General features: G+C 38.6%; 1 protein-coding gene across 1 annotated transcript in view; it reads left to right on the top strand.

The window, feature by feature from the left end:
* The window catches only part of ECE2 (endothelin converting enzyme 2), a 1,144,316-nt gene that overhangs the window by 893,067 nt on the left and 236,203 nt on the right, over positions 1–15,046 (top strand). The window contains exon 11 of the mRNA XM_044070640.1: positions 3,507–3,621. Coding sequence (XP_043926575.1) covers positions 3,507–3,621 — 115 coding nt within the window. The remainder of the gene's footprint in view (positions 1–3,506; positions 3,622–15,046) is intronic.

The raw sequence follows: 15,046 nt of genomic DNA, 5'->3' as shown, positions 1-15,046 counted from the left end.
CAGAGCGCCTCCTTGGCCCTCTTCAAAAGGAACCTTGACGATTGAATGAGAGACAGGAAATTCACCCCGGGGATAATGTCAGTCACCCTGCTAGACAGGGGTCCAGGGAAGTAAATATTGTGGGAAGAAATATCCAGGGAATTTTTATGTCTAGGCTTGTATAGGCTGTAGGGCCAATAGCTTAGTACCAACCTATGAACCTATGAAATGGCTGAGGGGGGGCTGGTCCCTTACCTTCCTAGAGACCCACTTGGCCATGATCTGGCTCTACCTATATCTGTGTGTATTAATTTCATAATAATCCTTTCCATAGCTTTACAGATGATACTGGTCAGGTTTATGGGTCTTTAATTACCAGAGTCTGTTTCAGCCCCAACATTGCACAAGGACATGACTGCTGTTGTCCTGTATTCATCTGTCTTGAAGCATATTTTGAGGCTCATATTAAATACTTTCTGTAAGGGTTCAGACTAGTCATATTTCAGGCTGGCCAGTAGGCAGTCTTGTATGTTGTCTGGCCCTACAAAGGTCCACCCTTCATAAACTTGGCAGGCATATGTTTAAGTCAGCAGGAATTAGATATCACAACACTATTTTTTTTTATGCCCGACCATTTCTTTTATTTATTGATTTTTATTTTGCTTACTGGGTATGTCTGACTGGGTTTAACCAAAAACCCCTTTTCAGTGGACACACAAAGTTTACAGAGTGAGTCTAGGCACCATAATAATCTTGCCAGTCCCTACTTCATAGGAAACCTCCTAGTTCAAGGAGGGGAGCAAAGTCAAGCTTGCATTAAATTTACATTTGTCAATGCAATCATCAAGATTTTCCTTAAACTAATTAAAGGTATCACTCTGTTTTATATAGATTTGGTGTTGTAGTTTGCAAGACATTTCCTTGTGGAAGCAGTTGAAGACATAAGGAGGTGTCGCCCACTCAGACACTGTGTATTCTATCCTTATGCTAGCTGTCTGTTCATCTCACCATACAGGGACTTATGTTTAAGGACAGCAACTTATAAACAACTGTATCATGCAATAAGTGTATCCGACACCTTGGCTAGATCAAGGTAGGCAGCATGGATGGAGCAATCACTGTCAACCACTTGTGTGACCTCAATAATGATGACATGATTCAACAGGCTGGACATGCCCTTTGCAAAGCTGAATTATAGTGGGTCTAGCTTAGTCAGGTTATTGGTGTCATGATTTATGTGATGCGTAGTGATGTGCTCCATGATATTACAGACAAGTTTCAGAAGGCCAATAAGTATGTAGTTCGTAGAGTCTGTGTTGAGGCCAAACTTATGGAGGGACATTACTGTGGAAGTGCACCAAGATTCAGGGACATAACTTGAGGCAAGGCTGGGTTAGACAGCATGAGGAGGAACAGATCAATAAATGTGTTTAACACTATTTATTAGACAACCTGGTATCTTGCTTGGACACATGGTGGAAGTGTTCTTGATCTTTGAGGGTGTTTAAAAAACATGTTTCATAGTGATAGCAGGGGGGTTAGTGACTTGGAGATGGTTTTAGAGTGGATGGTAGTCCCAGGTGGGAAATTTGCTGCACATGCTCTAGCTAGTATGTCTGTAGTGTCTTCTGAGTTTTAGCGGAAGGCTCCACTATGGAGAAGCTCAGAGAAGAATTGCATTATTTCTTTGTTTTCTGAAGTAGTTGAAGAAAGCATTCTAATTATCCTTTTCTTCCATCACTATTTTTAATGTAAGTGATGCTTTACTGGTCTTTATAGTTGCTTTCAGTCTCTTAGTGAAGTTCTTAACACTATTTTGATGGCAGTTAAGGAGTTTACTGGTTCTGTTATATAATTTGTTTAAATCTGTAGACCACCAAGATGGTTTATTTGTGAATTTACCACAGTAGTTAATTTTGAAAAGGAATGCTTGGTTAATGTAATTATCTAAATGGGCATACAAATCATTTGCATAAATGACTGCATAATTGGAGTCAACTCTGTAGTTGAAATAGGTAAATTTAGAGATTTCATTGTACAGTTATATGAGGATGGCATTTTTAGAATTTTTAAAGAAAGCTGTTTTGTAACTAAAGGATGGATATTTTAAAGGTAAAGGAAACCAGATTATGTTTAGGCTTCACATGAAAAGACTGGCCGTGGGAGTTGCGGAGTAGACAAAGGCAAAGTTTGTGAATGTTTGCTTCCCTGGTCATTTTGAGGACAAGTTGATCTAGTGCATTTTTGTTTACCGATTCTCAGAATCACTGAGCGTACCCATCTTTGAAAATGTAGGTGCTCTAATCAATGGAAAGACAGGTGAAGTCAGTAAGGATTAATTAAAGAGTGATTGCTTACTGGGATATTCTTTATGAATGCCAGGATTCAGAGCTAATGTGCTGAAAAATGGCAGAACACAAATAAGGTGAGACACAGCCATTCTAGGAGATTACTGCTATTATACTGATCAAAAGATTCAGTTTCCAAGAACAAGCACATTAGTTGCACATCAGTTAGGGACAAATATTACGTGTACAGAAAATAGAACCTCATTGCTGCTTCAGTTTACATGCACATTTACATTTAATGCTTGTGTGTTCATTTTATACAGTGTATGCAAATATTGTAAAAGATGGCCACACCCCCAGCTCTTCCTGTAACTGTGTCCTCAGCATAATATTGATAAAAATCAAGCTGTTGTGGAAAACTGCTCACCAAAGGGTTGACTTTATCTTATAGATACACAAACGAAACGGAACTAGACCAGCATGTCTTTTATTACAATGATCTGGTACCTCGGCAATTCGCCTTCATGGATCACAATTCATTTGAAATTAATTGTGATCCATGAAGGCAAATTGTCAAGGTACCAGATCATTGTAATAAAAGACATGCTGGTCTAGTTCCGTTTCGTTTGTGTATCTACTAGTTTCTGCACTTTTTTTGTGTATTTTGACTTTATCTTATATCTCAGCATAGCACACACAACTGTGTCCTTGGGTATGATATTGACTTGTAGTCACATTGTTGTGGAAAACACCTCACTGTCAAGGGAGTGACTATTTCTAATGCCTCAGCATTTCACACAGTGCTGGCCAGTTAATGAATTATGAGTACTGAGTGCAGAGACCTTTTTTGAAGACCACTTACTTGATTAGAGACAGAGGAACTTGGTGGAAGGCATTATCAAGTTCTTCCATTCACTTTCTGAATGTGGCCTATAGTGTTCAGATAATAGATATCAGACCTGCTTTACAGTTTGGAAACTCAGTGAGCTTCTAGTAATGTCAGAGGCCTCTTTGAGGTTTGATTTTCATGCAGCTTAGGATTTAAATCAAATGAAGTAGGAAAGGTTGTCAGATCTAAGGTTTATATGCAGACATTAGGAAGTTAAGTTGCTGAAATGCTTGCAAGAATAGAAACATTAGCAACCTTCATCTCTTCCATAACAAATTTGCCAGAATAATGCAGTAGAGGCTCAGTCATTATTGTTATTAAGAAAGAGTATCAATATTTATTTTTTACAGTATTCTCAATAATTACATGATGTGGAATCTGATTCAGAAGACTGCTTCCAGCCTTGATCAGCGATTTGAAAATGCCCAGGAAAAATTGTTAGAGACCATCTATGGTACCAAAAAGGTAATTAACATTTTTTCATCTAGCATTGTTTGTCATAACAATACATATGTGTCACCTGTAACGTATTTTGAAAACAATACTTTTTTTGTACTTCATAAATAAAAAGGGTCTATGGGTTGTCACACACTGAGTGTTTAGATTTGAAGCAAAGATCCAGGGTAAATAATAATGAATCATATTGCTTCATCAATAAAGCATATTGCAAAACAAATTGCAAGAAGGAAAAGATAACAAACCATGCCTTGTGCTGACTGGTTGTTATTTATTTATTTATTTATTCATTCATTTATTTATTATTTGTTTATCAGGAAAGTCTAGATGGGTAGTAAATACCCATTTTCAGTGAAGTCCCTGGGAGAAAAGGTCCATAGAATTAAATAACATCAAATAAAACAGTGGTACAAATGTAATTAAAAAAGCATATATAAATGCAGTTTGATAGTGGAATACACAGGATACAATGAAGCATGAGGAGGCACCAGTGATATAAAAATAAAAATAAATAAAAAAATGGTGATTAAATATGGCAATCAGTATAATGACCAAAAAAAGCTTCACCCAGTACACCCAACAACAAAACTGCAAAAAATACTGGTAAGCAGGCCAGAGGAATAAAACAAGAAATAAAAAAACAAGTGACACTTGGTTTATGACAGTCAGTATATACAAAAGTATTAGAGTATAGTCTACTATGCTAGGAAATAAAAGTAAAAGCATAAAAACTTACAAGTCCAGCCTAAGAGTGGAGAGAGGGCAGGTGTTGAAAAGTACAGACAGATACTATGATGAGCAGTTATGTTAGTAAGAATGTAAAGTATTTGTTAATGTAGATCATACAGATGAGATGCATGGGCATAGTCATTGGTTAGTGAGAAATTGAGAGAGGACTTAAATAAATGGAGGCTAGATATAGTCCTAACTGAATTTGGAATAGAGTTCCATGGTTTGGATATGCAGTGTGAGTATAAACTTTGCATCATACTTTTTTTTTGTTTTATATACTTTAAGTATGTTTTTGTCTTGAGAGCACAGAAGATGATTTGGGAGATAGAGATGAAGTACTGAACAAACAGAAAGGTGGGTAGAGGGGTTATGTAGTATTTTATAGGTTAGAAGAAGTTGGGTATGGGCATGTTGATGTGGGGGTTATAACCAATTGAGCGCATGTAATACAGAGCAATGATGAGCTTTATGTGGCGGGTTACTTGCAAATTTAGTTATCTTATTATAACATTGCTCCAGTTGTGATTTAAGAGAGATCTGTATGGTAGTCAAAATAGCACAGAGAAGAGAGGATAAAAGATAAATGTTATCTAGGGTGATTCTGCAGGAAGGAGTAAGGAGTTTATTTGCTCTATATAGTAAACCTAGCTTTTGATGAGTTATTTTTATACAGTTTTGTAAGTGAAGATCAAACTTTCTCATGTATTTGACTCCAAGCAATTTAGTATGGGTAACTGCTTCAATAGATGTATTGTTTAATGGGGTAATGTGGAACTTACTTTTAGCATTGGCATGCGACTTTGGAAAAAAAACAGTAATAGTTTAGCTCTTTCTGGGATTAAGTAAAAATTGGTTTTGATGTAGTCATAGTTCAACTGAGTAAAAGGCATCTTGTGTTAGGGATTATAGTTGTAGTGGACTATCATATGAGCAGATGAGAGTTGATTCATCTATAAACTGAATAAGGCAAGTTTGTCTAGAGGTGGTATATAGGTTATTGATGAAAGTGCTAAAGGGCAGTGGACTAAAAAAATTGTGTCTTGAGGAACACATCTCAACTAGGAGAAAAGGAGAGAGAGAGAGAGAGATTAGTGCCATTTGACAGATTGATATATTTCAGATTGGTAGTTCGAGAACCATAGAAGAGTTGGTTTGGAAAGGCCCAGAGAAAACATTTGCATCCGAAGTTTCTCATCTGACTCTGTGCCAACGTTTTTTGAGAGATCTAGAAGCACAGGAGAGAGAAACTTTCTAAACTTTCCTTGGTCTCTAGCATTATTAGTGTTGTCAAAAAAGTTGAGGAGAGCAGTAGGGGTGCTATCGCCTGGTCAGAAACCATGCTGTGCTGGGATTAGGAGATCATTTTGCAAGAGGTACTGAAGGAGTTGCTCATGAATATGTTTTTCTGTGATCTTAGAAAGGGGGAACAAGATGGGAATCGGCTGAAAGTTAGAGATTTCAGAGGAGTTGTATCCATTATTGAGGAGAATTTCTCCCACAGGGTAGGGACTTGGGAGTCTTGAATAGATCTGTTGATGAGAACTTACAGTGGGCATGCTATGGATTCTGCAGAGAGCATAAGATACTCAGCAGGGAGATCATCAGCTGAAGGAGAGCAGGTTTAAGTTTCTTTAGTAATTGTTTAACATATGATGTGGAGACAGGTTGGAGACTGAAGACATGGATGTCAAGACTAGTAGAGTTTTGAGGTAGATGAAATGGCTGGGTAGAGCTTGAGGTAAGAATGGCTGTGATGTTGATGAAGAAAGTGTTACATTTGGTAGCAGTTTCTGAGGGTGATAAGTCCAGATAGAGAGCCAGATTGAAACATTTTCTTAGATACACACACACACACACACACATATATATATATATATATATATATATATATATATATATATATATATACACACACACACACACACACACACACACACACACACACACACACACACACACACACATACATATATAGTCTGGGTTAATTTGCTTTGCTCTGCGGTAGGGTGAAACTGTGAATTAAAGGAAGTACTAGGAGGATGATTAAGTGGATGATAATTATAATAAAAGGTTTATGGGTATTATGTTTTCTGTAAATATAATGACAGGAAGGGTAAGGGACAAAGAGTTTAGATGAATGCTATTGGATAATGATGTAGCAGCAGGGACTGGATAGGAATCAGGAAGGAGAGAAGATATGTTCAGTATAAATTTAAATAAGGAGGGGGAGTGTGGGAATTCGGAGTTGGGTAGGAGAGCATAGTGAGCCCAAGCATAGCAAGGATGAATGGAGCAGGTTAGAACCCCTCACAGATGGAGATATTAGCCCAAGAAAAACAATCAGTAAGAAGGAGGCAAAGGAAGGGTTAAACAGCACTGTGAGTGGTTTTGCTAAAATAATGTGAAAAACTTAACAGGACAGATGAGTAGAGAAAGTTATAAAAGTTGCTCATGGGTGAGAAAACCATACATTAAAGCCAAGACAAGCTGCTCATGGACAAGAAGTCCATATGTATGGATTAAAGCAAAATACCTTTAACAAGCCTTAAGTACATTAACATATGAAGTGCCATTTTTTAGCAGTGGCACTGGCTGCACATTCACTGATAGACTGTTTTAGCAGCTCACTTAGTGGAAGGTTTATAAAATGTCTGCACTGAAAAATACTTTTAGCAGGCTGCAAATCCACCTAGCAGAACAGTGAGAATTTTATTCAGAAAGATGGGGAAACCATTGACTTTCATGACTGAGTAAAAGAGATAATCTTGCAGGCCTAGTGGCAGTGTTATATAATGTGTGCACTGAAAAATAATTTTTGTAGGCTGCAAGTCCACCTAGCAGAAAAGAGAAAATTTTATGTAGAAAGATGGGGAAATCAGTGATTTTCAAGACTGGATGGAAGGGGGAATCTTGTAATCCCTGAGCAGGTATGTTCCAGAGTGTGTGTGTGGTGGTGGGAAGGCATGCTTGCTAAAATTGTTAACAACCATTATATGTTTTTCTTACATTCTCTAGACTTTGAGACATATTGTTCCATATTGGAAAACTGAAGACTGGGAGCTATAAGACTTGTGTTAATAATTTTTGCATACTGAAACATCAAGGGTATCCTGGCACTGTGACATACAGGGACACAGCTCTAACTATGACCCAGGCAAATTTGGGTGCCTGAAGAACTGAGTGTAGAAGTATGTCAGTGTGTGACCAATGCTGGCTTGCCTCTCCTGGGAAGAGGGAATAGTAGTTTAGGTCAGCCAATCACCACTAAAAAAACTGAAGGTACCAAAATGGCCAGGCCAGGGACAAAGAAGTGTAGTACCACACCAGAGATTATAGCTCTCATTAGTGTGTGTATTGAAGCACTAGAGACACACAGGAAGAACATTTTAGGTTCCTGCAGTTAGGCTGGTGCTCATGTTAGCCAGATGAGGCTATGTAGGGTCTAAAGCAAAAACTTTTAATGCCTGCATAGATTACAGCCTCTTGCAAGTGTGTGTCCCCTCAATGGGGAACAAGTGAGCACCTAAGAAAAACTGCAAAACATAAGAAAAATTGTTGCATGGACAGGTGGATTTATATAGTTTCATAGTTTCATAGTATAGTACTAGGCTATCTGCCCTGGGGCATTTGTAAGCCTAGCCATAGTGATGTGGCTTTTGCCACCCCATGAAATGGTACAAAAATGTACAGAATAAATCTAGAATACTGTGCCTCTGTCTAGTAGTGACACAATGAAGGTCCCCTTATATAATAGAATTAGTTTACTGTGCCCCTGTCTAACAGTGACACAGATGTGACCCCTGGGGTAAACTTACGATCTCCCATCCACTCATCAAGATTTCTCTTGAAGAGAGTCAGTGAGGGGCTCTGCCTAATACGAACTGGGATCCTGTTCCAAAGCATGGGAAGCCTCTGGGTTATGAATCTATCCCTCCAGCATGTCCTATTCATACTTGTGCCGAGGTTTAAGTCTTTAGCATTTATAAAAAATTAAAAAGAAATATTAGTACTGGAGAACTGATAAACATTTTGTGCAGTTGGCTGTAGTAAACTACATGATTTTCTAATATTATCACACCTACAATATGCAAAGGGTTTAACACATTTGTTGTTGGCAAGAACATGTACCCTGCTGGGCATCTGGACAAAGATCAGCCCAGTCTTTTGCATTACAGTCATTGCCATACATAATTGTTCCTTAAGTTAAGAAATCTTAATCAAAGAATGTACTCTAGGTGTCAGTGGCTATCACCTTGTTAAGTAGATTGTTATCTGTATTAATATAAATATCTGAAGCGAAATATTGGCTGATTCAGTAACATCTACACTAAGTGTAGATGATCTGTATTCAAAGACATCCCTACCACATGTTTTGTATTTCTAGTCACTCAGAAAGATTACACTAAATGTACATGTAGTCTAGACTTTGTGGTAATGTATATTAATCCCCTCAGTATGTAAAGCTGAAAGAAAAATAGTAGGAAAACTAAAATTAGGAGGAAGAAGGTGTGAGTTATGGCTGTGTTGTCTGCTCACTCAGAATGGTGTACGCTTAGTGTAGGCATTAGTGAATCCCAGGGATAGTATGCATTTGTCAATGCTAAAGTGACAGCACTGGTAATAAACTGCAGGAGTCTGCAAGGATGAGAAGAAAAATAGCATGCATTGCATAAAACTGTAATGTAAACATTAATTCAGATATTTTGTCCAGTTCTAGAGCTGTATGAGTTTCATTCATGCTTGCTTTCTAATGCATAGCTAAATAAAACCACCATTTTCTATTTGTTTAAGGCTTTGTTAACCAGGAAAGTGGGCTAGTCCATTGAAGACTGAGTGCAGAGGTGCACAGTAAACAAAGACCTAGTGCATACACTAGACTAAGTATAGTAATAGTGCAAACATGTTGTAAAGCAGAGGTGGTATAAAATGCAGAGCACAAGTTCCTTGCAATATCATATAAAATCACAGATGGAGTCAGATAATGAGCAAAAAACAGCAATGTTACACAGTACAGAAGTCAGAGCATTGTGTCATGGTGATTGCTATTAAGGCATATTGCATAGTGTTCAGCAAGGAAAATGATACACATATTACAATTTATCATTATTTACAGTGCTGCATGTCTTGTTTTTAGCACAGACTGTCGGGTGATAGCCATGTATAAAGCTACTTCTTAGGCTGTTTAAAGAGTGTTTGGCATGACCATCGAGTGATCTTGGCAGAATCTTTGCAGTCAAAATTCCACTTTATTTCATACTCCAAGACCAAATCCACAGGTTATTCCATTTGTGGTTTGACTTCCAACTTCACATTCCAATCACTTAGGATGAATGTAACAGGCCTGATTCAGAAAGGTTATCGCAAGATGTCACAATGTATACACCTTGTGTTAACCATTTCAGATTCAGAGACAGCCCTACCGCAGTACTGCAACATGAAGACGTGCAGCACCATAGTCGGCTGTCTGTGTGGCATGCTAAATTTGTGTGATGTATTCCAGGGTATAGGCATATGCTAATTAACCATGTGCTCTTCCTCAGAACTGCCTGAAGTAAGGCATCTATGCAACACACATGGCTGCTCCTGACCGCTCATGTTAATGAACATGGTCAAAAACATGTGTTCAGCTACCATGGTAGCAGTAAGTGGATCATGTCAGTTGCCCTGCTAGACAGGGGTCCAGGGAAGTAAATATTGTGGGAAGAGATAGCCAGGGAATTGTTATGGCTAGACTTGCATAGGCCCTAGGGCTGATAGCCTAGTACCAACCTATGAATCTATGAACCTATGAGTGTAGTAGAGAGGTAGTGTCGGGGGGGGGTGTGCACATGCCTGCCTGTGGCTGCATGTGTGAGTATGTGTATTAGTGTGTGTATGTGTGTGTGTGTGTGTGTGTGTGTGTGTGTGTGTGTGTGTGTGTGTGTGTGTGTGTGTGTGTGTGTGTCTGCCTGGGAACTAAAGGAGGGCTGTGACCATGGAGGGTAACTAGGTGTGCATGTGTGTAAGTTTATGAGTGTGTGTGGATGAGGGGGATGTCATGACTGCACCCCCAGTCTAACAAGCAAATCTTGCAACAGTCGGGGGAGAACACTAGTCACCAGAGATAATACTTTGATGTTGTGCTTTAACAGCACTTAGTAGTGGTGGCCATAGGGGGGGACAAGCAACCAGGGCAAACTTAATTCTGCTCAGGGTTGGGGGTATGGGTCTACTTTGTTTTGTTGAATCTCATTTCACTGAATTTCATTTCTCCCTGACCACATCGCTGAAAACACAAATTACTGAAAACTCATTTCACTGAACTGGAGTTAGTATATATAGTTGGGGAGTGTGGAATGCGTAGCCCACAAACATGTTTGTTTTATATTCTATTTTACCAAAACCATCAAAACAATACATTTTAAACAATAGACATGCATAATTACAACACCAATGACTAACTCTCTCCAGAAGATAATATTTACTTAAACTAAGTGGGGGGCTAGGCCCCACACACACACACTCCTAACTATATATATTAACTCCAGGATAGCACTACAGTGGAGAAAATGGCATATACCTTTTACTTGCCTTACAGCACTCTACACAGTGCCTTATATACTAACTGCAGTCCAGTGAAATGAGATTCAGTGAAATGAGTTTTCAGTAATTTGAGTTTTCAGAGAAGTGATAAGGATGAAATGAAATTCAGTGAAATGAGATTCAAAGAAACAAAGTAGACCTGGCTGTACACACCAAACACTAGGAAGAACTGCTTTAACAGCACTTAGGGTGAGGAGAACACTAGTTCCCAGGGAGAACTCTCTTGAGAGTATGCCTTAATACCACATTGGATTGGGGGGGACACTGGATTCTGGGCGAGCTCTCTAGACATTGTGCTTTAACAGCAGTTAGTGTTGGGGGGGCAGAGGACACCAAGGAGAATTTCCTTGACATTGTGTCAAAATGGCACCTGCACAAGGCATGGGTCAGGGGATATTGTATGTATCAAGACTTAAATACACTTTATATAAAAAAAATCACATTTTGCAGCAAAAAAAAAAAGGTTTGGGAGAAGGAAACACTAGCCACCAAAGATACTCTTTGTAGCATGCCATAAAGGCACTAAAAAGGATTCAAACACTGTACAGCACTGCCACTTGACACCAAGGATAGTTATAAAATATTGGTTAAGTGTGTTTAAAAATATGCAAAGTGAAAGGGGAAATAGGTTTTGTAGAGCACAGTGTGTGATCTGTCTTTAAGAAGCATAGCAACTGATGAACGTACATATATAAATAACAGGCACGTGTTGCACCTAGTGCCATTTTGAAAGTGCAGCCAGAGAGTAAGCATGTGAGAATGAATGTAGTTAGTTTGTATATAAGTTACCCAAGTTAAAGTTAATAGCTATAACCATAATGCGTTTGTACATAGTAAAGCTGCTTGAACAGAACCCACAAAGACTCATCTATTATATTAAGACAATATGAGCAACATGGTATCAGAACCAGGATTGCAGAGACTGATATTTGGAGCCACAAGGTGCAGAGATAACAGTGAAGGTAAACTAAGAAAAACAAGGACAAAAAAGAGCCAGAAAAGAACCAAAGGTAATGAAAACTTCCACAAACAGTTTACTTTATAAAAGAGATAAAATGAAACATTACAAGGGCACAAACTGCATTATTAAACAACCGAGAGGCACAAAATGGTTATTAATTAAGGAAAATGTTTAAGATTAAGATATTTGATGAAACAAGCATGTTTAAAGCAAAACCGGCATGTTTAAAGCAAAACGAGTATGTCTAAAGTGAAATGAATGTGTTTAGAGTAAAACATGCACAAGAAAAGTACAATGGGCCTGAAAAGAGATTAAATGAGCAAAACAAATATAACAAGGGTAGAAGAAAAGAGGTACATTAAGCATAAATAAAGCAAGGCAACTGCATGTTTTTTTGGTAAAGTGCTGTGTTTTGGCATAACCACAACTTTGTATTGTATCAAGGGTATAACTAGAGTTATTCGAAGTATCTCAAAGTGTGTAAAAGTGCTTACAATGTGTGCTTATTACTCTGCATGTATTCCGAAAAGTTTAATTGTGTGCAAAGTGCAACTATTTCATAAAGTGCAGTCAAATACTGCCATTTTGAAAAGTTTCTTGTGCTGTGTGTGTCTGTTCGCAAAGTGTCGCCATTACAGAATGTTTCTTGCACTGTAAAGAATTATTTAGCAAAGTGCCGCCATTTTGGGGAAGTTTCAGTGTGTCCTGTACTGTCTGTTCTCAAAGTGCAGCTACTTCAGAATGTTTCTTACAATGAGCTTCTTCTACCCAATTCATTTGCACAGTTCAGTTATTTGAAATGTTTCTTAAAATGATAATAAATTACTTTTACTATAAGACAATTCTGAGAGTATTAAAGTGCCCAAGAAACTTATTTCACAAAATTCTGTCATTCAGAGGCTCATAGTGCCATTCATAGCCAGCCTTAGGCATAGGCCAAATAGGCGGTCGCCTAGGACGCTGCTCTAGCAGGGGCACTTTTCCAGTATTTATTTACTGTAGGTAGACCAGGATAGTGGCACTGGGTGGTGTGATGGGGGGGGCGCCATGGAACCCTTTTGCCTAGGGCACCAGTTGACCTAAGGCCGCTCCTGGTGCCATTGGACAAAGTTACAAGTACTGGCATAAAATTCTGGCATATGTGTATATGTGTGTATTTGTGCATGTTTATAAAAATCCTTCACTGGTATATGTTAATATGGCAGATGGATTTTGAAAGCCCTCACCACTTGTATTTGATGAGAATATTGCAGAGAAATGGAGAATACTTGAGCAAGAGTACAATATTTTTATACAAGCAGCTTATTCTGACAAAGATGCATGCACCGGGGCATTCCTTTTGCTAAACCTAGCTGGGTCGGAGGCCATTGAAAGAGAGGGTTGATTTGCCTATGCGCCAGTAGTATATGAGAGAGAAGGTGAAAATCATTATATTATTGTACAAGCTAAATCAAGGGAAGACCCCGAGTGTTTGAAGCACAAACTCAGGGAAATGTGCAACCCCCAGACAAATATTACATTGGATTTGCATTTGTTTTACACAAGAGATCAGAAACCAGGGGAGACTTTTGCAGCTTATATTACTGACCTGAGAAATAAGGCTAACACGTGTCAGTTTGGTGACTTAAAACATGAGTTGATAAAGGACAGGCTTGTATGTGGTATTAATAGTTCTGCTGTGAGAAAGATTTTGCTTCGTGACAATGATTTAACATTGAGTAAAGCCACTGAGATTTGTCAAATCCATGAAGTTACAGAAAGGCACACAAGTACACTTGCAAATAACAAGAGCATGATTTCAGCAGGCTACAGAGCAAATGTAGACAGCATGCAACACATGGCAAACAGAAGCAGGCCTAAGCACATGGCACCCACAGCCCCTGCTGTTTCACCAGGGAAACCACGTAGTTTTCCAGCAAGTTCTAAGAAAGGAGCACACTCTGTACAGTAGAAGGATGAATTGACAAATTGCTTAGTGCAGTACAAGCATGAGTCAGCAAAACCCAAATCTAACTTTACTGTTAACTGTCGCAGTTGTGGTGCAAATCATGAGTCTAAAAGAGAAAAATGCTTAGCATTTGGTCAGCAATGCTACAAGTGTAAAAAATGAAACCATTTTGAAAGGTTTTACAAATCAAGTAAACTACACACAGTTACAAAGAGAGGTCACACAAAAAAGCAAACTGATCAAGTAGAATTGTAGTAGTCTACTTTCTATGTAGATGGTGTATCAGTAATTTGTGAAAGGGTCGACGCAGTGAATGTATTGGCAGTGAACAAAGTGTTTTGTACTGTCCAGATCAATGCTAAATCAGCCGAGCTCAAAGTAGACACTGGTTCAAAGTGTAATGTTATATCAGCAGACACATTTGCTAAGGTGAGAACTAATGAGCAGCTCGGTGTGGCAAGTAGTGTGAAACTTGTTGCTTATGGAGGTGAGAAGTTCAAACCGAAGACTCAGTAGTACTTTCATGTTATTTAGCCAGGAAATGTTACAACTTGTTATTTTACATAGTTCAAAGACCTGTGCAGTCATTATTGGGTCTCAGAGACAGTTTGAGGAATCTGCTTTCTTTTACCAAAGAAATTCATCATATAAGCGCATATCCTAGTTCCAATTTTTCTGAAGCCATTTTCTCAGAATATGACGATGTCTTCAATGACAAGTTGGGCAAACTTCCAGTTGTGCATTTTATGAAGTTAGACCCAGAGGTCAGTCCAGTAGTCTGACCAGCAGCAAAAGTTCCAGTAGCTATGCAAGATAAAGTCAAAGTTTAGTTGGATAAAATGATGCGGCAAGGTGTGATTTGTCCAGTTACAGAACCAACTGAATAGGTGTCGTCAGTGGTAGCAGCCCACAAGAAAGGCACGTTATCCAATGTGTACAGCGAAGAGGTTGCAGCTCTATTACCGAGTGCCACTGTTTTTTCTGTCTTAAATGCAAAATGTTCATTTTGGCAAGTGATGCTTGATGGCAAATCCTCATTACTGACCACTTTCAGTACCCCATTTGGCAGATATAGATTCCTAAGGATGCCATTTGGAATAAATTCTGCAAGTGAACTCTTCCAGTGTGCAATGGAGGAAATTTTTTCAGGTTGTCCTTCTGCCAGAATAATAGATGATTTACTAGTTGGAGGCAATGGTGAAGCAGAGCAT

The sequence above is a fragment of the Protopterus annectens genome, chromosome 4.part1 (assembly GCF_019279795.1).
Source record: "Protopterus annectens isolate FY-2018-M chromosome 4.part1, PAN1.0, whole genome shotgun sequence".
Classification (NCBI taxonomy): Eukaryota; Metazoa; Chordata; order Ceratodontiformes; family Protopteridae; genus Protopterus; species Protopterus annectens.
Note: the sequence above shows the minus strand (reverse complement) of the source record. Positions and strands in the feature narration are given on the sequence as shown.